At 41.0% G+C, this 24776-nt stretch overlaps 1 protein-coding gene across 1 annotated transcript in view; it reads right to left on the bottom strand.

Moving 5' to 3' along the window:
* Positions 1–429: 429 nt before the first annotated feature.
* The window catches only part of ITIH2 (inter-alpha-trypsin inhibitor heavy chain 2), a 242179-nt gene continuing 217832 nt past the window's right edge, over positions 430–24776 (bottom strand). The window contains exons 18-21 of the mRNA XM_085653538.1: positions 22232–22430; positions 18485–18657; positions 15928–16039; positions 430–1310 (exon numbers count right to left, since the gene is read on the bottom strand). Of these exons, the coding sequence (XP_085509664.1) occupies positions 1163–1310; positions 15928–16039; positions 18485–18657; positions 22232–22430 (632 nt within the window). The 3' untranslated portion in view covers positions 430–1162. The remainder of the gene's footprint in view (positions 1311–15927; positions 16040–18484; positions 18658–22231; positions 22431–24776) is intronic.

The raw sequence follows: 24776 nt of genomic DNA on the forward strand, positions 1-24776 counted from the left end.
CCAACCTTCGAAGGAACCTAGTGGCAGTGAAAGAGTAGATGGTGGTGCTGAGCGTGGCAGGGCAGTGTTGTGATCTGACTTCGAGCCCTAGACATTGTCAGTCATAACGGGAAAACATGACTGCAACTTCTGACTGGATATTTTGGAGGGAATTTTCTCGAGAGAAGTTTAACCTTGCTATAGCTTTTTCTTCAACATATGGAAGAGCCTTTTTGTTCTGTTTTTGTCCACGTCTACTTGACCAGAAAGATTTGCATGCATGGCGAACAGAATGATCAAAGCTGCAACGCTTGATGCCTGCATTAACATACACCACTACCTCACACTGGCATGCATGCTCTATTACTCCTACTTTCCAAACTGTTTCTTTCAAACATGGAGGCCCCATTAGAATTAGGTGGGACTTAGATGTGTCCATGAATACTCCAGTCAGGGTGAGCCATTTTATTGATGTTACAAGAAATCCAACACTGTTTTAATATACATGTTCATCCGGACTTAGGCCTTTTAAGATTTCATGCAAACAAATGAGTTGGTGTTTATACACACCAGGTGCCAGTCAGTCATACAGCTGGTGAACATGGCATACTTCAGTCCCGCGACATTTACATATAACTAAGAATCTAATCTCAGGATGGTGCCCAGATACACGTGAGACTGAAAAATAGTAATAGCTGGAAACATTAGGCTTCTGAAATGATGGTACCACATAAAGCAAAACCATGGCTTTTGAGTTCACATACTACATTTCGAGGACATTCTTAAAGGCTTATCCAAACACAACAGCTCTTAGTGTAATGTGAAAGTCGTGAAATGCTATGTACGAGAAACGTATTATTAGTGAAAGCAATCAACTAAACATCCGGCAAAGAACAACGAAATGCATTATTCCAACAAACGTCTTTTATATAGAATTCATATTTGTTTATATACTTTAATGTGCTTCAGGCACACACCCACATATCATGTGCAGTACTCAATATTTAAATTAGATTGAAAGTAAACGAGTTGTGCCTCATACTTCATTTAAGCAGGTTGCGCCATCAGGGTCAGTCTTTGTGTGGCTCATGAAAGCAATAAAAACAAATTCTTAAAACAAAATTGGCAATTAAATGAAGTATGCGTCTCGTTTTATTATTTAAGATGTTGAACATGGAGACCCTCAAGGGCGTTTGGGGCTGCTGTAGAGCTGTGGGACCAGATAGTCTTTATAGCTGCCATCAATGAAGCCCTTCCCGTTGTTGTGAACGAACCAGCAGCGCACGTCGGTCCCTGAGGCACCATCGCTGCTGAGGTCTTTCTGCAAACCGCTGAAGAGGAAGCAGAGACAGAGAAAAACATCAAGAATATTCCAATGCAAGCATTCCTTTCAGGTCATGCAGCAAAGCAGTATATTAGCATAGACACACTTTTTATTCAGGTTAGCTGATAACTTTATGTATTTTTTTTATTTCGTTGCTTCCTCCCTCCACACCCTTCCTTCCTTTCTTCCTCTCTCCCTCTCTCCTTCCAACCCTCCCCTAGAGGTGTGAGAGGGTAGGGCACGCTCCAGTCTCCTCCAATGAATGCTCTCCGAGTTTTTCGGTGATTGTTCAGAGGCTCATTGTTCATTGTCTAATAAAAACGCATAGGCTGGGAATGATTGACAGTCGTGTGAAGTAGCCAACACGGGACCATTTATCATGACTTCTCATGTAAATAATGTCACCGAGCTCTGCTGTGGCGAAAACAGTCAATCAATTTCACCAGGGTTACCCAAGGCGTAAGAGAAGGTTGGGTCATGACTCCCACCTCATGTAGTCTATGTTTGATGATGTTGCATCTCTTCTGTATGATGTGCAACTGATGTTCACAAAGCTGCTGGGAACAAAATACGAATTTTACTACACCCAGCAATATTGTACTAGCTGCATGCACACTACGACGTTTACTGGCACTTTTGTATTGAATCAACCACTACTATGGCCACAAACCAGTGGAAATACAAATGCAGGTTCCCAAGCATATGACCGTCAATAGATGTAGGTTGGCAAAGCATCCCATTTCCTAAAGAACTGAGCTCTTCCCCTTATCTGACGAATAATGTGTTTGGGTAAGTCATATTAAGTAAATAGTCGAAGAGAATCCCACGCCAATTAATCACAATGCCTCTCTCCTTTTAATGTTTAACTAAAAATGTGTGGGTTTTTATTTGCATCGTGCACATCATTCGGGTAATTTTGAGGGGAGGTATGCAAAAATCAACTGCGATAGCACTGTCACAAACATCCTTTCTAGCAACTTCCTTCTAAAAGAGCACCAGCCCTGCCTCTATAGTGTGTGAAATAGTCCTTTCATGAATCACCAATGAGATCATTCTCAGAACTTTAGACCTTTTGGCAGATTTTGGCCCTTCCAAAGAATACCAGTCATACTTCAGCAAGATATTCAAGAGTCGTTAAAAAAAGTTATTGAAGAGGGTTGATAGGCATATACTGGAAGATATATGTTATCTATGCAATATTACCAGACAAAAATCACTCTAAGCAGAGAGCAATATTTGTACTTGGTTTATCTAAAAACATTCTTTACTTCCAGTTGAAGGCTATACAAGGCGTCATACAAGACGCCTGGTACTTAGAGAGGGAGAAACAAGTGCAGTAACAATGCCAGTAACAAAGTATTATGAGTTTTCAGCGCGAGAATGGGTATTAACATTCTAGACCTGGAACTAGCAGATCCTTCTAATATTCTAGATCTGGAACTGCATTTCCCAATTCCAGGGACATTTCCGCAGACATGTTCCACTTGCGTATGGACATGGGAAATGTCTGGGGAAAGTTTTTTACTGTGTGCGATTCCACACCTGGTAGAAATCACAATCACCTTGGTGATAAATTCTCTGCTCGACTTGTAATGAGTACCATCTTGATATCTTCAAAACATGCTTTTTGTGCAACCTAGGAAGAAACTATTACTCATTTCTTCATTTTCTTTTCAATATATAACCATCTTAGCAGGCGTGGCCGGTACAGGTAGGAGTGGTGAGGCGGGGCGGGGGTGAGTGGGAAGTCGAAAGATGACGGGATAGGTAAAATTAAAAATAAATAAATAAAACCACTTACCTTGTGCTCGCTGCATCGCTGAGCCAGCGATGCGTCGAGCACAAGATAAGTGGTTTTATTTAATTTTACCTATGCCGTCATCTGTCGACTCCCCCCCACCCCGCCCCACCACTCTTCCCTGTGCCGGCCGTGCCTGCATCTGAGATAAAGGTGGTGGAAACCCAAGCTGAAGGAAGAACTAGTTAGGTACCTTGACTATGCTTCACTTTGTAATAAATTTCCCAATCATATAATAAATCAGTTTCCAAATATATTCGAGGCGTACTGCCAGTTCAGCATAACATTTACTTTTAGTGTTTTAGTGCTTTATATTAACAACCTGCATTTGTATGCTTATGAAATATCACTAGCAACCTTACTTTACTCTATCCCGGGTTTTGACAGTGGGTGCCACTAGAATTTATTTCACCAGACTGAGATTCCATCACCCGTCCTGATCCCAGTCTACAGCTGCCTTCATTTGGAGAGCAGGGGGAGAGAATAGCACAAGTCCCTCTTTTTTCCCTCAAAGATCCACATCAATAGAAGAAGTTAATACATTGAACCTTCTCAATTGAGTGTATTGGAAATCCATTTTTCACAAACCACAATAGACTTGAAGGAAGAACTGTTGCTCAAACATAACCACCACCTCTGTGCGCAGATGATGTGTATGCTGCTCTCTGGCCAGGCAGGACTGTGAAGCCAGGCAGCTGCTAGAGGTGGTGGAGAGATCCGGACCTGTAGTGGCACTGCAGCTACACTGTCACATGACATGTTCAAAAGTGAGCAAGGGCTCTTATTCCCTGGCATTGATGGTGGCGTCATAAATGGTTTAAAGCATCTTGGTATATGTGCCATGAGCCTGGATGTCAGGAGTATGTGACTGGCATCAGGGCCTGTTGTATTAAGCACATGTGCGTCTCATATGCAGCGTTGACACATCAGCCATTGTTCAGCATGAAGCTTTGCCTGTTTGTGCCATTGCCCATCTGCCATCATCTGGCATGGAGCTGTACTGTTTGCAACACTGTCATTAGCTCGGGCCGAACTGTTTCTATTGAAGCAGGACCAAATCTGGCTAGTATTTGGCTGGTCTTTCTATAGTGTGAAAAAACAACAAGGGCACCCAAAGGGATTAGACAGGGACCTTGGGTAGTTATCTATTACAGGAAACAGTGGTCCCTGAAAGCAAAATATAGTTAGTCAAACAATGAATATAGCCAAGATTGGTACTATATTTCAGCCAATGTCCAGCCGGACAAGGCACCTTTAATAAGTAGAGATGATTAGCAATAATAACTGGAATGTAAGTGGAATCTTAGTGGGACACAAGCCTGTATCCTTGGACTTACATTTCGCGAGGACAACATGTGAAAAACATGCAGGCAATTTCAACGATGATTCTATTATGAAAAATTCAACAACAGCGAAACATCAAATACAAATACTGCCACCTTCACAGTACATAATATACAGAGAATTGAGTGTGTAAGGTGAACAATTATGTCGACGGCGTTTCGATCCTTATCAGAAGGATATCGGATCATCATCAGGACTGAACAAATAAATTGCCCATAATCAGCAGCCCGCTCTGCCGATCACATGACCGCCCACACGGCCGATCACATGACTCCTCCTACTCTTATTCTGACGGGAGTCTCACTTCCTCCTCACCACCGTTCCGGCATTGTCCGAATTAGACGCTTTACGCGCGGCCACGGAATTCCCTTCTCTCACAATCCAGAGGTAAGGTTCGCAATCACTCTTCCTATGCCCTCCCCGTATGTCTTCGCCACGGTCCCTGATTCAACCCGTTTTTCGATTTTCCCTTCCAGACGAAGCTTTCTTTTTTACCGTGGTCTACTTATCCGAAAATCAAATATCCTAGGTAAGCGCATTACACGCTTTAACCCTTCTCACTCACCGCCTCCATTCCACCCACCTCCCTGACCCGTCTTCCTTTTTCCCTCCCAGACGAAGCTTGAAATATCACCGTGGTCTGCACACTCGAAATTTTTCTGTCCTAGGTAAGCGCCTAACTCGCTCTCTCCTCCCTCATTCACCGCTTCCATTCCATTCACCTCACCCCAGCCCCCCCTTCTTTTTACAGGCATTGTACCTAGTAAGCGCGTTCACCGTGTTTCCCGTCACAGACGCCCTTCCATTTACCCATGAGGTAATTCTCTCGCCCCGCGGTTTTTTCGCGGCTTTCTCATCACGGCACATTTCTGTCAAGCGCGCGCATGCCCTCAATCACAATGCTGGATTTTCCTACGGCATGCCTCCGCCTCACAATATATCCTTGACTATTCTTCCTTTTCCATCACAATTACATGCATTAATTATTAATTCTTTTACATTCTAAACCCCATGTGGTTCTAATCACTTTCCAAGCTCTCATCCCTATCTTTACCTTTACAACTTCATTTTCCTCCTATATTTTCTTAAAGATCTTTCGGACGCCTACTGTCCTCAGTGCCACTATCATAACTGAATCTTATTTCTAATTCATGAAAATGTAGATAGCCGCTTGATCTGACGCACTATTTTTTCTTCCACTTTGAATACGTATTTAATAACTACTATGTGGTTTTTCCCTCCCCCCTTCTCTCCCTGCATTTTTCCCAAACTTTTGTGTGTTTTTATTGTTTATTTTATGTAATTTCAGGCATCTGATTATGGGCAATTTATTTGTTCAGTCCTGATGATGATCCGATATCCTTCTGATAAGGATCGAAACGCCGTCGACATAATTGTTCACCTTACACACTCAATTCTCTGTATATTATGTACTGTGAAGGTGGCAGTATTTGTATTTGATGTTTCGCTATTGTTGAATTTTTCATAATAGAAACATCGTTGAAATTGCCTGCATGTTTTTCACATGTTGTCCTCGCGAAATGTAAGTCCAAGGATACAGGCTTGTGTCCCACTAAGATTCCACTTACATTCCAGTTATTATTGCTAATTATCTCTACTTATCAAAGGTGCCTTGTCCGGCTGGTCTTTCTATAGTGACATCTTGAGCAAAATGAATTGTCTAAGATGTGGTCTGAGCAATTGCCAGTGGCTGAGATTAATTAAAGCATTCCTTACATCACTTTGCTGTTTGATGTGGTAGATGTCCTAAGTGTGCTTGGTATCCCCAGATATGGGTCCAATGCTCAATGTGCTTCAAGAATGGAGACACAAATTAGGAATGAGGTCCAAATAAGTTGCATAACTCTGTTGTTACACTGTCCTCAGTAGCAAAGCACAATTCTTTTATGTGCCTAATTGGCACAACTCTGGCATTTCTGTGATTGTTATACATGGTGCTATTCCTGCATGCGCAGTATGGGCATTTATGCCATGGGCATAATCCAGTTATGCAGTAATATAAATAACTTACATATAGACAGAGATTACTGTGGCACCAGGCCATATATGTGGTAGTGATTCTGCTAGACAAATAGTAAGTGCCTTCAGATGAAAGTTGACCACCAATCTTCACTGAGTTTTAGCACAATATTGGTGATCTAATCTGGACCTGTTACTCTTTGTTCTTCCAGTCCCATTTAACATTTCTTAAAATCATCTCTTCCAATTGGTTTCTCAAGCTCACGGTTTTCCAACTTGGCTGGACTAGTGCTGTCCACTAGGTAAAAAATGCTATTGATATATCCAAGCTATTTGGATTCTAAGATACTCTCGAAAGAACCTGACCTTCTTTGTTATTCCCTGTTACAGCCGGTGAAAAGCTTTAGAGTCCTCTGAACTGATTATCACTGACACTTGTAGGCAGCATTGATGGAAACACTACATTTTTTAAGAGAAAGCTCTTTTATCTGTTCATTTCTTGAAGCAACCAAATCACTCTTGTATATCAAATCACATCAAACACCTGCATAAAATCCAATAGTCATATTTGGAAGGCCAGCATTCATTGTCAAACCATCCCTCACTGAGGTAGTAAACTTAGAGATGCCTTGAGAAAATGGTCCTTTATACAGTAATTCTCGAATATCTGCCAGTACAAATGATAACATCATCAAATGTGCATAAACCAAACACCCTAATGGAGCTCCATTCAGTGAAAGGCGATTACAACAATTTTAACCTCTCCGTCCATCCTAATCTGGTTAGCCCAAGGGAATCGGAGGGCAATAGTTAAGATACCCTGCAAGTATTTGTGAACATCAATCACACAAAAGGTGATGAAGGTAATGCTTGCAGAAAGTCTAACCACTTGCAATCACTCACGGTAGCAATCCAACCTATAATCTTTTGCTTACTGTGTCACTGTAGACAAAGGCCTACCATATGCAAATCAGTACTGACCCTGTTCCTCATGGGAACAGTCCATCCCAAACTGCTACACTAGCCCCCGTCCAGAAGGGAACACAAAGCAACTGCATACTCATTTCAGCCTTGTTGGGCCTTGTTATTTACGTAAAGCTTGGATTCTATGGTACAGTGATTGCAAGCATTCCTCCCATCAATTGTTTTGTTTTTCACATGACACCCTAAGTGGCTAAGGGTATGCCTAGATGTGGGTCTCATGCTCATGTTGCTGCAGGAACTAATCTGCAACTGACAGATGAGGCCCAACTAAGTCAAAACAGGTCTTGAGTTTACTATATTCTGGTTCAGAGAGGACCTGGCTTTGCAGTTCAGGCTGGACTGTTCCCGCTGAAGCAGGACCAAGGCTGATTTGCATATGGCTGTGTCTCATCTGTGCCAGCACTGTGAGCAAATAAAGATGGGTTGGAATGCTACTCAAGCAATTGCTAGTGGTTACGCTATTTACAAGCATTCGACCCATAACATTTTTTGTGTTTGAAGTAATGTGCAATGGGTATGCCTAGACGTGGGTCCCATGCTCACTTTGCCAATGGAACCAAGTAGTTCCCAAATGGAGAGGCTAAACTGGGCCGAAACCAGTCATGCTGTTTTTTTCTCTGGGTCAGATAGGACTTGGCTTGGCAGTTTGAGCTGGACTGTTCCAACTGGAGAAGGGCCAAAACTGATTTTCATGTGGCTCGGTCTAATCTGAGGTGGCATTATGAGCAAAACACAGTTAGGTTGGAATGCTACCCACCAGTGATTGCCGGTGGTTAGACATTTCTAATGAGAAATCAGTTAATGATGAACTCCTTGATAAAAGGAAAGTCTTAGCTTATGTCAGTAACAAGAGTCATTGGAAATGAGCATAGATGGTCTCAGCACAGGTCTTCTGATTTTACACTAGTCTTTGAAGAGAACACAGAATACAGTCTGAAATACCAAAGCCCTCCATGATATAGAATTCACATATTTTGTAATAGCTGATTACTTCAGTTACAAATTATAATTAAAGTTGCCAGCCAACGAACACTAATCATTGATATAAACCCTAATAGCAGAAAAGTCATGCTGTTTTATTCTCTGGTTCAGATAGGACTTGGCTTGGCAGTTTGAGCTGGACTGTTCCAACTGGAGAAGGGCCCAAACTGATTTTCATGCGGCTCGGTCTAATCTGAGGTGGCATTATGAGCAAAACACAGTTTGGTTGGAATGCTACCCACCAGTGATTGCCGGTGGTTAGACATTTCTAATGAGAAATCAGTTAATGATGAACTCCTTGATAAAAGGAAAGTCTTAGCTTATGTCAGTAACAAGAGTCATTGGAAATGAGCATAGATGGTCTCAGCACAGGTCTTCTGATTTTACACTAGTCTTTGAAGAGAACACAGAATACAGTCTGAAATACCAAAGCCCTCCATGATATAGAATTCACATATTTTGTAATAGCTGATTACTTCAGTTACAAATTATAATTAAAGTTGCCAGCCAACGAACACTAATCATTGATATAAACCCTAATAGCAGAAAAGTCATGCTGTTTTATTCTCTGGTTCAGATAGGACTTGGCTTGGCAGTTTGAGCTGGACTGTTCCAACTGGAGAAGGGCCCAAACTGATTTTCATGCGGCTCAGTCTAATCTGAGGTGGCATTATGAGCAAAACACAGTTTGGTTGGAATGATAACCACCAGTGATTGCCAGTGGTTAGACTATTTGCAAGCATTCCTCCCATCACTTTTTGTGTGTTTGATGTAATGCCCCTAGTGGCCAAGGTATGCTGAGACGTGAGTGCTTACTTTGCTAATGGAACCAAGCTGCACCCAACCAAGGAGGCCCAACAAGGACGAAACCTGTCTTGGGTTGCTTGACATTTCGACTGGACATAACATAAACCAAATATATTTTAAAGAAAACAATATAATTGATCAGGATTGTCTTAATACCAATCACAAGGACCCCTAATGGATAGCCTAGTTTGCCTTTTAAGGCACCTGGTAACAGAAAATGAAGGTAAGGTTAAGCCAACTCATCGATCTTTAAAGTTTACTGAAGCATAATAATTGATGAAATAAGACCTCAAAAGCGTTGGCCTAAATATTTATTTACTCCTTCAATATTCCAGCTAATATGTTGAAAACAGGTGCTAAAGACTCCTAATGAATAAGAACTAGTATCACGCGTGGTGATATAATTTATTGACCAATTTATATTTCATTTGTTTATGCCTGCAGCCCATTCACCAATTTAAATACGTAAGTCACATTTGATAGAAATAAGAGATGTGTGTCTGTCTCTCCTGTCCATGTGATTCACACAACTAACATGATTAATCTGCAACAGATCACTTTGGATCTATGTTAAACACTTTATCATAATATCCTTTGCATTCTTATAGTTTCGTTTGTACAATGTGTTTTTTATTAATGTTACTCATAATAAATTAATAAATAAGAATGTAAATAAATAAGTAATTCAAGCTTCTATGTGTGAGTGTGGAGCCACATGGAAGCTGTCCATGAAAAAGAGGGGATTGTGGGGAAGGAATCAGTGAGTAATAGAAGCTCTTTAAGAATGCAAACATTATGCCAGTGCGGCAGTTCATGAGTAAGATGGTCAGAGTAGTGTGGGATTAAAGACAAGCTAACATGAGGTGGAGAAAGTCTGAACAGGGACAACAATTGCACACAGAGAGTTGTGGAAGATGAGAACTAAGGTAGCGGTCTTTTATTGTGGAGTGTGTGAGTGGTTGAAAGCCGTTTAACAGGTTCAACAGGTTCTAATAAGGACATCCTCTATTCAGGAACATGTACCATCACCCACCTAGGTGGCATGCTTCATCATTGGGTTCAGCATCATGCTAGGGAGGCAGTGCAATGTCTGACAGGCTCCTCACCTCCGGGGGGGGGGGCTTTTTTTTATCAGGATATCTTTTTACTGCCCATGTATAGTGATAGTACATCAGTGGTGTTGGTGGGTGTTTTAGTGTAGTAAGTAAAGGTATTATGAATACTTAAATTGACTAAGAATTCACACATGCAAATGCAAATTTTTTATTCCATGGAGTTTCATAGTAAGATAAAAAGCACTAAAAGGACCAATTGAACATTAGCCGTTCATTGGCCCCTCAAGTCGGGCTATATGTTTTATGCCAAAGCTACCCCGTAGTCTACTTTTTTTTTCAGGACCCTATTTATTTCACCCTAACTTCTAGAGATAAATATCTACACTCAATGTAAATGTGCTAGCCTCTTGTGCAACACATGAAAGGCAACCAAATCTGAACACTCACATGCTTTAGGCTAGGAGGACATATAAGGGAAAAGTGTACACACAGCAAATTGCACATGCATATTAAATATTGATCAGCCATTGTACCGATACAAAAACTGTACATATAGGTTTGTTATATTGCACTGACATCATGCAAGACTCAGAAAATGCATACTGTACCTAGGCATAGCATACTGTACCTAATGCTACAAGTCATGCAAAAAATGCTTTGAAGTGTGTGGGATAAGCTTACCCTAGTACACGTAACTTTAGACTCCTATAGTAATCCAGCAGAGCTTAACATCCATTCCAGCCAGGATACCTGAAGGATGAAGTAAGTCATCAACTCCCTGAAAGGATCTCTAGGGTCCTTGGGATACCAAGAAGGTATCATGTTCTATCTTGTGGTATTCCTGGTATGTCGGTCTAGAAAACCTAACCACGCTCCCTGGTCCTGAATGATGACTGGAACAAGCAGCATGGTATGTGTTTGGATAATCCACATAAACTGGGTCTGCCTGCATTCCAGGTCATATAACCCTGAGACATTGTATCATTCGAAACTCCTCCTCTTGATGGCTGCCATATTTGAATGGACCTCTGTTGTATGAGTGTTGTGCCCCGTAATGTCATAATTTGTAATGGTTAAGTAAATAGAAAAACATGGTGAATATGTAATTCTGTAGTGACAATGAATCTGCACAGGTGGTTCCCAATCACTTCCACTGTTAATTGAAAATATATAAAAAATGACATATATATCTGATATTTAGCAGCAACAATCCTGGATGCCATGATGGAATGGGAATGCTGAGGGTTCTGCCGAGGGGATAATGATTAACCATCAGTGATGGATGCTATTATGGATCAGGGGTAGCTCAGAGTTCCACCCGGGGAATGGGTGTTACATCACAACATGCTAATAACAGGTACACTAACCAGGCCAGGAAGACTCCCATCCATGTGTGGGTGGTTATGTTGAACCAGGGAAATATGGAGAATAGGATGACTTTCCGAAACACTCATCCACTCCGGATGTATAGAGGATGTCACATACTCTAATGCTGAAGCATGATTAGTCATCGAGAAGTAATCTCCATGTATACACACCAAGATCTTATTTTTATTCCCACTAATCAGTATTAAGATTGATAAGGTGACAAAAATGACACTTGGCACAAGTAAAATGTCCTGTGATTTGTGGGAGGCTCCAGCTTCTAGTCTGAGATTCTTGGCATATCCTTGATCACGGTCTTGTGTGGACAAGTCAGTCTTTAAAATTCTGAGATGTTTTAAAGGCAAATAACGTCTTAGATATTGGCCTGTATTGAGAATACGCCAATTGTAGGAAGCTGGCTCTCTATATAGTGCACTAACAAGAAGTACACTGTGTAGAGAGTCCGGTGGATCCCCAATTGACTTCCAGAGACTAAAGTAGATAATACTAATGCTCTCTTTGTGGTAGTGTAGGCGAGCAGTTAGGCTTATCAGAGGTTAGTGCTAAGCATTCGTTGTACTCACAGAGGCAATAAATGAGACACACACTCAAATAGTAAATCCCAGACCAAATTAGAAAAATAACACTTCTTTTCATAAATGTTGTATAACCAAGAATTTCATTCAAGAGTAAGTATTGATTTCGTTATCACTTTTCACAGGTAAGTAAAACATTCCAAACTTGTGCACCTTTATGCACAATGCAATCCTATGGAAAGAAAAGTAATATATGCATAATGGTAAGTACAGTCAGTTTCAGGGGGTTCACCTTCTGGGTTACAGAGAGTAGTGGGCCCAGATCCAAAGTACTACCAGCGGTTCATTGGGAACTGCCCCGTTTTAGCCAGGAGCAGGGTGTTGGTGAGCTTGGTAGCTGTGTGCTACACAGGGCCGGCTTAAGCGCTGGTGGCGCCTGGTGCGACAATCATTTTTGGCGCCCCCACGCCCCATGACCCCCTCTTCAGATTCTCTCACTACCACAGGGCAAAAGTGCCCCTCACCTCTCCAATCATAAGTTACTGCTAAACACAGTGCCCCCACCTGAGTCAGCGCCCCCTCCACAGGTCAGTGCCCCCTCCACAGGTCAGCGCCCAGTGCAGCTGCACCAGTCGTACTGCCCTAAAGCCGGCCCTGGTGCTACAGAGAAGGGGGCTACCTGGAAACAGGCTGCTTAGGGGGACTTTGGAGAGCTCATGAACCGGGGCTTGGGTTGCAAGGGGTCTTGGAGCAAGGGGGCACAGCTAGTTCATATTTCTCTGCACCAAGACACGTAGGCTGCTGTGGCAGTTTGCATGAGCTTGGTGATGGGTTCCTTAGGGTGGCAAAATTCATGCTGCAGCCCTTAGGGACCTTCTTTAGGCCCAATGCCCTGAGAACCAGGGGTACCATTTACTGGGGACTTACATGGAACTTAAAGTGGTGCCAATTGTGGAACAATGGTACAGTTTAGGGACAGAAAACTAGTACAGAGGACCTGTTTAGCAGGAACCCAGTACACTTTTGGTCAGAGTTGCATCAGTTACTAAGCAAAAAGTGTGGGGGGCTACTGCAACAAAAATCCATTTTCCTACACCAATTCTTTAGAATCTTCTTCTTTACCCTATCTAATACTGGGGTGAATGTAGCCATACATGTCAATCTCTCTGAGGTAGGGTGAGGTGCTTTCAGAAGACCATCTCTATTATTGTTTCTTGCTCTTTTTATGGACTTCCGTATTATGCTTTTGGGCGGTTTCTTACACTGTAGTTTTACAGCTAAGTTATGGGCCTGCTGTTTATAGTCTTTAATTATGACTACAGTTTCTTCATAGATGGAGAAACTGGCCACATGCCATTTTCTCTCTTAGTGTCAGGAGGTGAGAACTGTGAAATTGAAGTAGGCCATTCCCATCTGTGGGTTTCTTGTAATAGTGTTAATTTTTCCATTCTCAATTCTTATTTCTAGATCCAGAAATGCAATCTGCTCCTTTGAGGTAAGTGTCTAATCCATTAGGCACAGATCACAAATAGCTGTACATACTCCTCTTGACCTTTCCAGATGATCAAGAGGGTGTTGCATTCTTTGTATGGGTTTTCCTCAAGGTGTATATAATCCCTTTCTAAGAAATGCATCTAAAGACCTGCTAAATTAGGGACGAAAGTGCTCCCCATCACTATTCTTTGTACTTGTAGAACAGATGTGTCCTCAAACTTAAAGAAGTTATTTTTCAGTACTATCATGGCACAAGCCATACTGAAACTGAAAGATGTCATACTCCCATACAGTGTTCCTCAACAGTTCTTTGATCACTCTCAGGTTTCATCCTGGTAATACTGGAGTACAGGGCCTCCACATCTAAAGTTATAATCATTGTGTTATTAATCTGTATAAGTTTCAGTATGTGTGTTACCTCGATTGCTTAATGACTCCATGACTGGGGTTTATTTATTCATCATTCATCTGCAATTGTGAAGGATGTATGCCATATCTCTCATTTGTCTCATTAAGTAACCAGATTATGCTTCAATATGTTAAAAATAGGTCACTATCTGTGCCATCTTCTCCCCAATAATGCCATTAATATGTGCCTGCAAAATAATTCAGGCATGTAGGCCTGTATATGTGTTAGATGTTGTCTATTAATTTATCAAGACTCTGACAACATTGAAAACGACATTAGGAAACATAAATAAATGTACAGGGTATATACAAAAGTCCTGACTAAAGCCTCAGACCCTTAGTGGCTTATCCACGAGGGCAAAAACATGTTGACGAAACACTCTGGTGTAAGGCCACTTTATTCTATGCAAACAACTAACAATGCTGGTATTAACCACCCCAAGGGTACTCAAGTCAAGGGATACTGGGATGAACTTTAGATATTTCCATTCTTATCTTCTCACTAGTATACTACATTGAGACCAATATCCAAAGTGCTCACTGGAAAACGGTTGCCCCCATCCTGCTTAATAGGGACCAGGATGAGACTAGGGGCCATATGCATGAACACATTTTCCCATAGACACAGAATGTGTAAATCCCTTTGATACATCTGGCCCCTGATGATGAAGCGTGACACCAATAGAGTGTGTGAGGGTCAAACAAAAAAACATCACATGGTCATTGGTTTTGAAAATGAGTTCAGTCAGATGGTGACTGAACAGATTTGGTTATAGGATAACCTTCTTTGATAAATGCTACTTTTTTTTTAACAGAATCCAATATGATCTAAAACATATACATGGGCCCTCTTTAGAATTTTGCAGACAGGATACTCTGTCAAAACGTTGCAGACATCCTGTCTGCCATATTAGAAGTAAACTTGGCTATAATGCACTTGTAATAAAATGGATAGAATATCCACCATGTTTGTGATGGTGTATCCCATCCACCGAACTCTGAATAAGGCTCCTAGTTTGGTAGTCACTTCTTCTTCCTCACTTAAATGAGCTACAATCCTTATTTACATTTAGACAAATCTGTTTTAGTCACTGATTAAAAGCAATTATCCTTTTCTGTGCTTAGTCAGCCATTGATATTTCTCAAATCTTAGTTAGTATTCATTTCTTGCAAATAAAACACAAAGTTGCAGCGATTCTTCATTATTTTAGCCGTCTCAATTGTGCATGTCTAAACTTAATGTAACCATCTTTCTGTCTGACATTTTTGATCCCTCTTGATGTGCGTCTGCACATCTGTCTGCAGACCTGCCAACTCACACGGTGGCACCCAGCTCCTATCACACTGTCACCCGGTGAAGAGCCAATATCACATGGCAGGGAAAATGAGCTGAAAACCACTATAAATAGTGTATTTCCAACTCGTTTTTCGATGCTTAGACCTGCTGACTTATTAACGAGTGTGAAAACACTCCATGACATCGACACCAGCCTTAGCAAGCCTCTTTATTTTTGGAGTAGGGGGCTTAAGGGCAGGGTGGGGGCCAAAGTGCCTTTTAAGACCTTCTCTTCACAACGCCCTGCCCCTCCTCACAGGGAGAATTTTGTTCAAGTTGGAAGATATGGGTCTGTTTCCTTCTTTCTTTCCATCTGTTTGCTACTATTTTTTGAATTTATTTGTCTGTCGTCTCCCTTACAGACTGTACATCGTATGGCTACATAATCGCATACGATTTATTAAATATATCAGTCTGAAATATATGTGTTGCCTTAGCTGAAAAACATAAACACACATTTGAAATACGGCTGTTCATTGTGACTATACACATATTCCTTTATGTCACGTGCAACTTTCATTTATACGAAAATGTACCTTGTAACAACGAGCTTGTGTCCTTTCACGTCCATAGTGGCTTCAGGTTTCTCTGGTTTGGAACCTGGTCTCACATCATACACCTGTACTTCCGGGTCTTGAATAAACTGGCCTAGACATAAGAAAATGTAAGAAAGTAGGTTTTCTATCGAGAATCACCAATACACGAATGCATAAACATGACTGTATCGCCCTGTTGTAATGTGTCTGCATCAAAATGGTTTGATTTGAAAGCCCTGATAGTTAGTTATCAAATGACACTGCTGTGGACTTTGGTCAAATAAATGTCAGTCTCTGAAATCTGCAAAGTCTCTTCAAATTATTTCATCATTACAACTGTCAACAATATTCCTTCTATCCATGTCACAGAAAAACTTCATGCTGATATGATACTCCGCTGTTCAGCTTCTCAGGCTCACTGTTGTTTGAGAGGATCATCAACGGTACTTGGAACCTCCTGGCGAATGGACGACACCGCTTCCCTGAGGTGTGTTGCGCACAGGGTTGCTATTCAGCGGGAGCTAGATCTCGATTTTGAATTTGTGTTCTGCGGCCACTGCAGAGAATACACCTGAAGGGCCACCGACAAAGCTGGCTTGGAGCTGTCTGCCTCACGGTCATGCAAACAGGAGTGTCCCTCTCACTTGGCACCAGTGATTCAGTTTAAAGTCTTTTGACTTGGACATTATAAATAGGGCTCACAGGATCTGCTTACATTCCAATCCCAGCCCCCCCCCCATATAACTTCTTGCTCCAGTATCAGAAAGAGGAAAAACTTATCGTGACCCTGACATAGGACGGCAAGCTCTTCTAAATTGGGGAGTGGTTTAGGGAGAGCCAGAATCTGTTCTGATTGAAAGGGGCTAGATGTTTGGTTTAATTTCTTCTAGGAGTTTTTACAATAAAGCAAAGAGCAAGTGCTACAAAAGGATATAGGCATAGAGTGAGAAACATGACAGGATTATGTGAGATACATTCTCCAATCATTGGCTAGTGCAACGCATAAGACTGCCACCTCCTCCTCTGAACATTCCTAGACCTGGGAAGGCTACCTTTGAAGAAGCAGAACCCGCTGAAAGAACACATACTCAAGGACTTCAGACTTTTGACTGGAACTGCTCTACAATGGTGGCTGACCTCCTGTTCGCCTACTTCGGGGACACAAAAAGCAGAAACACTATTGATCCAAGTGGTTCCTGCAGGACCCCTGACTGGAGAGAGACCTGGTGGTTAGATGCCTCCCCTGGAAACATATAAGCTGGAGGAGTGACCAGAGAAACCTCCTGGAAAGTTGGAGAAAAGCGGGACTTTGTAATTTATTTTCACGCCTGGAGGATCAGGACAGGGTGCTGAGAGTTGTCCAGGAATGTGTCACCCTAAGTGAGCAAGACAAACAGGTTTTTCATGCTCTGATGCGTTTGCATCACTGAAAATGGGTTTGGCAAGGACCTTACTGTAAATGTATCTGACCACTTAGAGCCGAGCCTGAAAAACGTTGGCCAGGATGACCTGCTTGGCTCTTCTGACCTCTGCTGTCTTGCAGCCAGTCTGAAATCGGACCTGGTGAACCACAAACTGGCAACTTTGAATGATGCTTTCTTTTTTCTAGCTACATATTGCTCTAAAACTTTAAAAATCCATATCACTGATTCCTCTCTCTGATTTTGAGTGTTTTGGTGCTATTTGTCTTTTTGCCATTTTCTCTATTTTTAGAAACTCTTGGTACATCTTAAATTTAACAAACAGTTCTCTGTGGAATTGCTGGCTGCTTGTGCCATCAACTTGGGATCGAGTAGAGTTTCACTTAGACTTGTGTTGAGACCTAACCAAGGTGTAATTATTAAGTTAGTAAGCCCCCATCCTCCTTCCTAAAGTGAGAAGCCAATTTCTGGCAACTATCAAAGGGGATAGAATTGTGACAAAGAATTCAGAGCACTAAGACAAGACATTGTTTCAGGGACAATGCTAAAGACATATGATCCAAATGCTATGTGTTAGATTACAAAATGTATTTTTTTCTAAATATGCATGTGACAATCTAAGAGACATCATAGCTGTGGCCACTGTCCTTTGTGTGTGCTTCAGCCCACTTCCCACTTGCCTTTGAACAGAGTCAGAGGTCTTAGGCACCCAATGACTGATTGAGAACCACTTCACAAGTGACTTCATACGTCTTCTACTCCATAAAGAATGTGTTAACTATCAATGAGGAGCCCGCAGCTATTCTACAATGCACTATGGGGCAAGTGGAGGGAGAATTTGCTCACCTGTGCTTGGCGCAACCTATGTGAAATGTCACAGTAAATGTTAATGCACTAGACATATAATATATGCACTGCATCTCGTGCATTCACACTGTGCACAGTTTTACAAAAGGTGGTCCTTCATATTTTTAAAATGATACCTCTTACAATCCCATAGTCTCTAGCTTCTAGATTTGACTTAATTATGTTTCAAAGTTTTGTTGTGTAGGACTTATTGAGTCAGATTTGAGCCACTTAATCCATCTCTATGCTGTCCCTATGGAACAATGAACCGGAGATATTGTCAAGTTTACCTAACAATCCGTGTACCATTGGCGAGAACTTGTTGGAGGGTGGAATGTAGATTCCCAAGTAGTCAACATTAACTGGGTGCTTCTTCCAGACCCGGTGTAAACGGATTACAAACGAGAGTTCATCATTCATAGTAATCATAACATTTTTATTTTTCTGCACGGAGACGGTCAACCTATTAAGAAACAGAATGAAGACAGACAATGGTGTTATTTCGTCACATAATTTGCTTAAATCTGCAAGATAATCTTGTGACTTTGTATAACATAAAACACGGTGGGCAACCAAATGCCTTGACTTCTGTGACGCAAAAGCTCAGGTTGATAATGCTAATGATAATGGGCCATATTATCAAGGACGGAGTTCAAATTATCGACCCTTTAGCGGCAGAAAGCTTCCTAAAGCGTCGATAATAGGCTTGACAATATGCCCGTGAGAATTCCCATAGAAGCCCATGTTCACACACAGGAACATGGGCTTCTATGGGAATTCACAAGGGCATATTATCAAGCCCATTATCGCCGCTTTAGCGGGAGTTTTCTGCCGCTAAAGGGTCGATAATTTTAACTCCGTCCTTGATAATATGGCCCAATATTCTTTATTATATGCTGCTTGACTTTTCATATGATGCCCAAATGATTGAAAAGGCAGCTGAAGAAGAGCATAATGATTGACAGATGAGCGATAGCGGATTACAGAGTCAAGCGCTTAAATGCTTTAGCGCTCAGGTGAATGTTGACACAACAGAGACCTGGGCTCATTGGTTATCCTTATTTACTCCCAATGTTTTAGATGTTTTGTCCCGGAAGAGCCAACTGCCGTCTGCTTGATCCACTTTTCTTATATCACTTTATAGCTTGGCGCAGAAATTAATTTACTGCACACAACCCTTGTCAGGTGTTGATGTAAGTAAGTTGGAATTCCCTCTCTGTTGCTCCTGTGGGCAATTTATTAAAGCAACAGGAGCTGCCCTATAACCTCAAGGAAAACCTGGGGAATACCGATTGTAAACAACTATGTTTTGTTGAAGACAAGTATTATATAGAAAAGCACAAAATACAGCATATGTGGAATCAATTGAAAAACATTAAAACTATGGGGCAAATTTATTAAAACTGTCGCATCACTGTGTGAAAACAGCGATGTGACAGTTTTCACTGTGGCCTCCTTGTGACAGTATGAATGCGCCATATTTAATGTACGGCAATCCATGTCGCAAGGACTTACAAATAAGTCAGTATTGTTGACGTATCTTGTAGGCGCAAAAGTGGCGCATTGCTGGGGTGCGTATGAAATCAGGCGCAACTCCAGCAATGTAGCGTCCTAGAAGTGTTGCAGTGAAGTCTCATAGATTTCACAGTGCCACTTCTATGACCCTTTATTGCGAGGTAATGACCACCCTGCATACATTATACCTGACGCAGGTATAATGTAGCGCGGGGTTTACAAAGAGACACATCTGCTTAGATGCGTCACTTTCTAAATATGGTGCAACGTGGCACATTATTTACGCCACTGCAGCATCACAAAAAGTGTTGCAAAGGCAGTGTAATAATGTTGCAGGCATTCATAAAAATGCTCTATAATTGTGGGGAAAAAATAAAGCAGACCCAAATAACGCAAGATTTGCTGTGAGGGCAAATGCATTATACATCCAGCATATATATATTATGAATTGGTCACATATCAAAGATGCTTAGAAGGTGCTCAGTGCATGATGTGATCATACAGTGTATATTTGTACAATAAAAACAGATATAGTAAGAGTAGATGCCACAAAAAATTGTAGAGGTAAATTCTCTATCAGGGTCATGGTAGCCTTTGAATTATTATCAAAATTGCAAGTATCATCAAAGATGTTTCAACCAAGACATTATTATAAGGCCATCATCAGGACAAGGTCTGAGCATGGTGGTCTGGAAAAATCAAGGGGTAAAAAAATGACTTCCCAAAAATGTATGGAATGAGAAGTCTGGAGAGGCACAGAAAGTGTAGCAAAATGATGCATAAGAGGGCCTGTAGGATAACAAAATGACAATATTGAGAAACGTATTTGGGGGAGTGATTAAAGAGATGAAAGGGCTGGAAGCATTTTTAAGCAGTCGCGGCCGGCATTGCTTGTGGGTGTGGGGCAGACGTGAGGGGTCATGGGTGGGGGGGATTTGCAGGGGGTGTTGCGGGGGGATCATGGGTAAATATTTAAAAATAATAATTAAACCTACCTTCCTTTCTGCTGGGTCCAACGTCTTCTTGGCGTCTGCTCCTGCTCCTGCTCTCCTGCCTCCAACAGGAACAGGAGGCAGGCAGCCAGGATCCCTCTGGACCCTCCCCTGAGCAAATCACAACGCTGCAAGCAGCATTGTGATTGGTCGCAGCATTGTGATTGGTCGGGACTCTGTCTAGCCAGGGGCTAATGAGGTGGCCATGTTCTCCATGGAGGCTGATATGCAGCCTGCGTGGAGAAGAGGCAGAGTGCGCATGACCCGAGAGGGCCGACCAAACAGTCTTTGCACACTTAGGAGTGTGCAAACCACTCCGCCCCTGCCCTGCTGAAAGAGTCGAGCAGTCCCGCCCACCCTCAATGCCCAAAGGAAACATAAAATGGTAATAACTTTTAGCGATTAACATTTTATGTTTTGGTTTTCTCAAACTGCAAGAAAGCAGTGAGGCAACACTCCTCCACCCTAGTAGAGGCACCGCCCCTGTGTTTAATGTGTGTAAAACTGCACTTATAGTGTTGTACTGTGTAATCTGTGTTTGTAACTGTAATATATCACAGTTAATGAGAAAAGACCTATAGAAAAGCAGTAGATTTAATAAAGACAATGGCACTTATGTGTGATGGAAATTAACCTGGCCCGCAATATCATTCATTTCTACAATGTTTGCTATTTTGGCTGGAATTAACTTCCCATCCCCTTTTGCGGACTGCATGTAATTCTTCCTATTCGTATGAATCACTGTTCCATTGATTATATAGCCTGTTTTCTATTTGGACATCCATGATTGTGACTTGAGTCTTTGTTTTAAAGAGATCACCCAAAAATTAATATATATTTTTTCAAAAAAGTTTATCCCAATTTCTCAATTTATTTTTCTACCGTGATCAGTATTTTTCTATTTATTTAATGTTAGATTAACTCTTCACCTTTCTATTATGCTTTTTCACTTTATGCATGTATGTTATTACGGCCATTTTTATTTACCACAGCATTCAACCTGGCAGTCCTATCCAAAAGACATGGACCTTTCCTTGCCTCCTTCCCCAAACTTCTGGACAGCAATTACCATATTCGGGCGGCTTGAAACTGAAAACTAAAGTGCTACAGTGGCTGTCTCACAAATCTTGTCAAGTATAAATCCGGCAGTCTTTTCGCTTTTGATGTGCTGATAGATAGGCTGTGCAGTCTAGCAGGGGATCTATGGTCATATTCAACACAAATAAATAGGATCCTATTTTTTATATAACAATACTTTGCACATAAATTCAAATCTTCACGACAACATATTCCTTTTTTTGTAGTTTCAGAGTAACTGCCATTGTATTAATAAAATCAACAATTGTGTATGATTATGAGTATATTAACATCATGCATGTTTTTACACATTCAAGGACACCTTATACATTCCAAGCATCAGGAGGCTAACTGTGTGATTGTTCCCTAGAACTAAGTGTAAATCAATTCACCAGAAGGCACACGCCCTTAGTGCAGGTGCTTGAACAATACTGACAAATAAGCCTCACTCACCTTTCCTGTGTTATGCGACTAGTCTCAGCCCAGGACATGATGATGTATTGAGATGAATATTTGAGACTTATTTTCTCAGTGGTGATTTCTATTTTCACATTTTCATTTCTAAAATGAATCCCCACTATTCCAAAATATGTATCCAGTTTGTTATTTTTCATCATTTTGGCACCGACGAGCTGTCCATTAACCACAACGCCTTTGAAAAGAGATACGAAAGGACAACAACAAGTTATAATTTTCATTGAACAGTTAAGCAGGAGTTGCAACACCATCTGGCTTGGCAAACAATTCTCTGAAATTCAGTGAGCTTTTGACGTTCCATTGTTTATATTTGACTTTGGATACAGTTGCAAATCTGTATAGTGTCATTTGATTTAAAGCGGATTATATAAAATTCTTTTACCAGACATCTTCGGGTGTAATATGTGTGTGAGTAAGATGCAGAACTGAATGCTCAGGTTATTAATTAGATGATATTTGTAGAATTAAAGATTACAGATCACAGTTCTGCTATTGACCCTCTTTGAACAGAGGGTAGAACATAATAATGGATTCCATACAGCTCAATTTGGGGAGGTCTGCTGCATATAGGGAAAGTAGGTGAGAAGTGGTTTCATCTTTACAGACAAGTAACTATGGGCCAGATGTATCATTATTGGATTTTGCGATTCTATAACAGCAAATTTCACCGATTCGCTATTATGGAATCGCAAAATGCACTGTATGTAGGTTTTGCAATAATAATTGCGATTCCTACATATTCCTTATTTGCGAGTCGCAAATTGCGAGTCGCAAATAAGGAATGGCTTCCCATAGGAATGAATGGGAATTGCATGTGCAATTTGAGAGTACCCAACAGGTACTCGCAAATTGCGTATGCAATTTCAAGGTTGCAAGGGTGCCAAATGGACACCCTGTTGCACCCCTGGAATGTGCATGTGTGCACGCATGCTCGCATGTATGTACACCATATGGCACCTTGAAAAAATGAAAAAAAATACATTTTTCATGGAATTCGCACAATATCACTAACTTGAAGTCGGTGGTAATTTGCGATTCCTTAAAGGCAGGTCGCAATTTTTTTTGCCTTCCTGCATTTCAATTAAGGAATCGCATATTGGGATTCCTTAAATGAATTTGCAAATTAAGGAATCACAATTTTTGCGATTGACTATTTTGCGAATGCCTTTTGGGATGACACATCCCAAAAGGCTTTTTCCCGTTCGAAAATGGGCGAACAGGAAAAAAGCTTGATACATCTGGCCCTATGTCACTCTTAACTTAAAGTGATGAGCAGCCAAGTGAGCAGCTTATAACTGCTCTGAGTTTCCTCTGTGAGAACATGAGATTGGATTGAGTGGAGGAGGAGAAATAAGAGATGAAACAGGGGGTGATAGAAGTTAGAACTATTGAAACAACAACAAAATAGTGAAAACAGGTAAAAGAAAATGCCTTCACTGAAATCAAGACTGTCTTTAGCACCCACAAAGATATATCGTTTTGAAGGCGCTCATTTGTATCTCTCCAATGATTAGGAAATCCAAACAAAAGAGACACATTACAACTGTTGACTGTGAAGAAAAGTTAGCATGGACCCAGGCAATTAATGAAACTCTCAGTTACGATATGGAGAACCAGATCACATTAAAAAATAGTAGGGAAAAATATATTGTACCCTTGAGTTGGGGGTCATTTAACAAAACATTAATTGTGTCGTTGCCGCCTCTGCTTTAATATAGTTATACATTTAGCCCCTTTGAAATTTAGGATTAGGAAATCTTCAATGAGGCGGTATTACAAAGAAATGATGGGACTAGACAGACTATAACAATTTCCAAATATTAGCCATGTTCTAGTTTATTGTGAGATGAAATGGTTCATAGAAAGCGGTCTAATAAAAATAGTGATCACAGATGTCTTCCTCTTATGAATTATTTAAAAAGTAAGAACAAGAAAAAGGTTGCATGTGTTCATTTAAGTTTAAATTTAAAATAATACTTGCAGATTGCACAATATCTAACCAGGAAACTTCATTTGATCAAATATGTCATGATAGTCTACATAATATTGCACTGGACGTACAAGCCTAAATTTAAATACACTTTGAACCCTGGTGCTACCAAGGATCTACAATCCCTCGAATGTAAATCTCACCAACTGGAGGATAAGTGGAGAACTAAGACAGTTATAAAGAGTATGCCTGATAAAAAATCATCTCAATATATATTCCAAGTCCACCGAAAAGCAAATGCCTTATTTTCTTAAACTAGATCATCCGTGTATCAAATCCCTTGAGGGAGTTATTTTCCACTGTCTTATTTCTACTACACTCGTCTTTCACTGCTTCTACGCTAACTAACTTGCAGATTTGTTTAAAACTACAGTTTCCAACTTAAGAAGTCAGCATTTTGGAAACTAATGAGGGAGGTGCTGGTTTAACTGTGCCAAACACTCTTTCTGGGAGCCCCCACCAGGTTTAGGCTTTGAGTGCAACTGTAAAAATTATTATCTGTAACTCTGTGCAAACTGACCATGGTCCAGC

This window comes from Triturus cristatus, chromosome 4_1 (assembly GCF_964204655.1).
Source record: "Triturus cristatus chromosome 4_1, aTriCri1.1, whole genome shotgun sequence".
NCBI classification, from domain to species: Eukaryota; Metazoa; Chordata; class Amphibia; order Caudata; family Salamandridae; genus Triturus; species Triturus cristatus.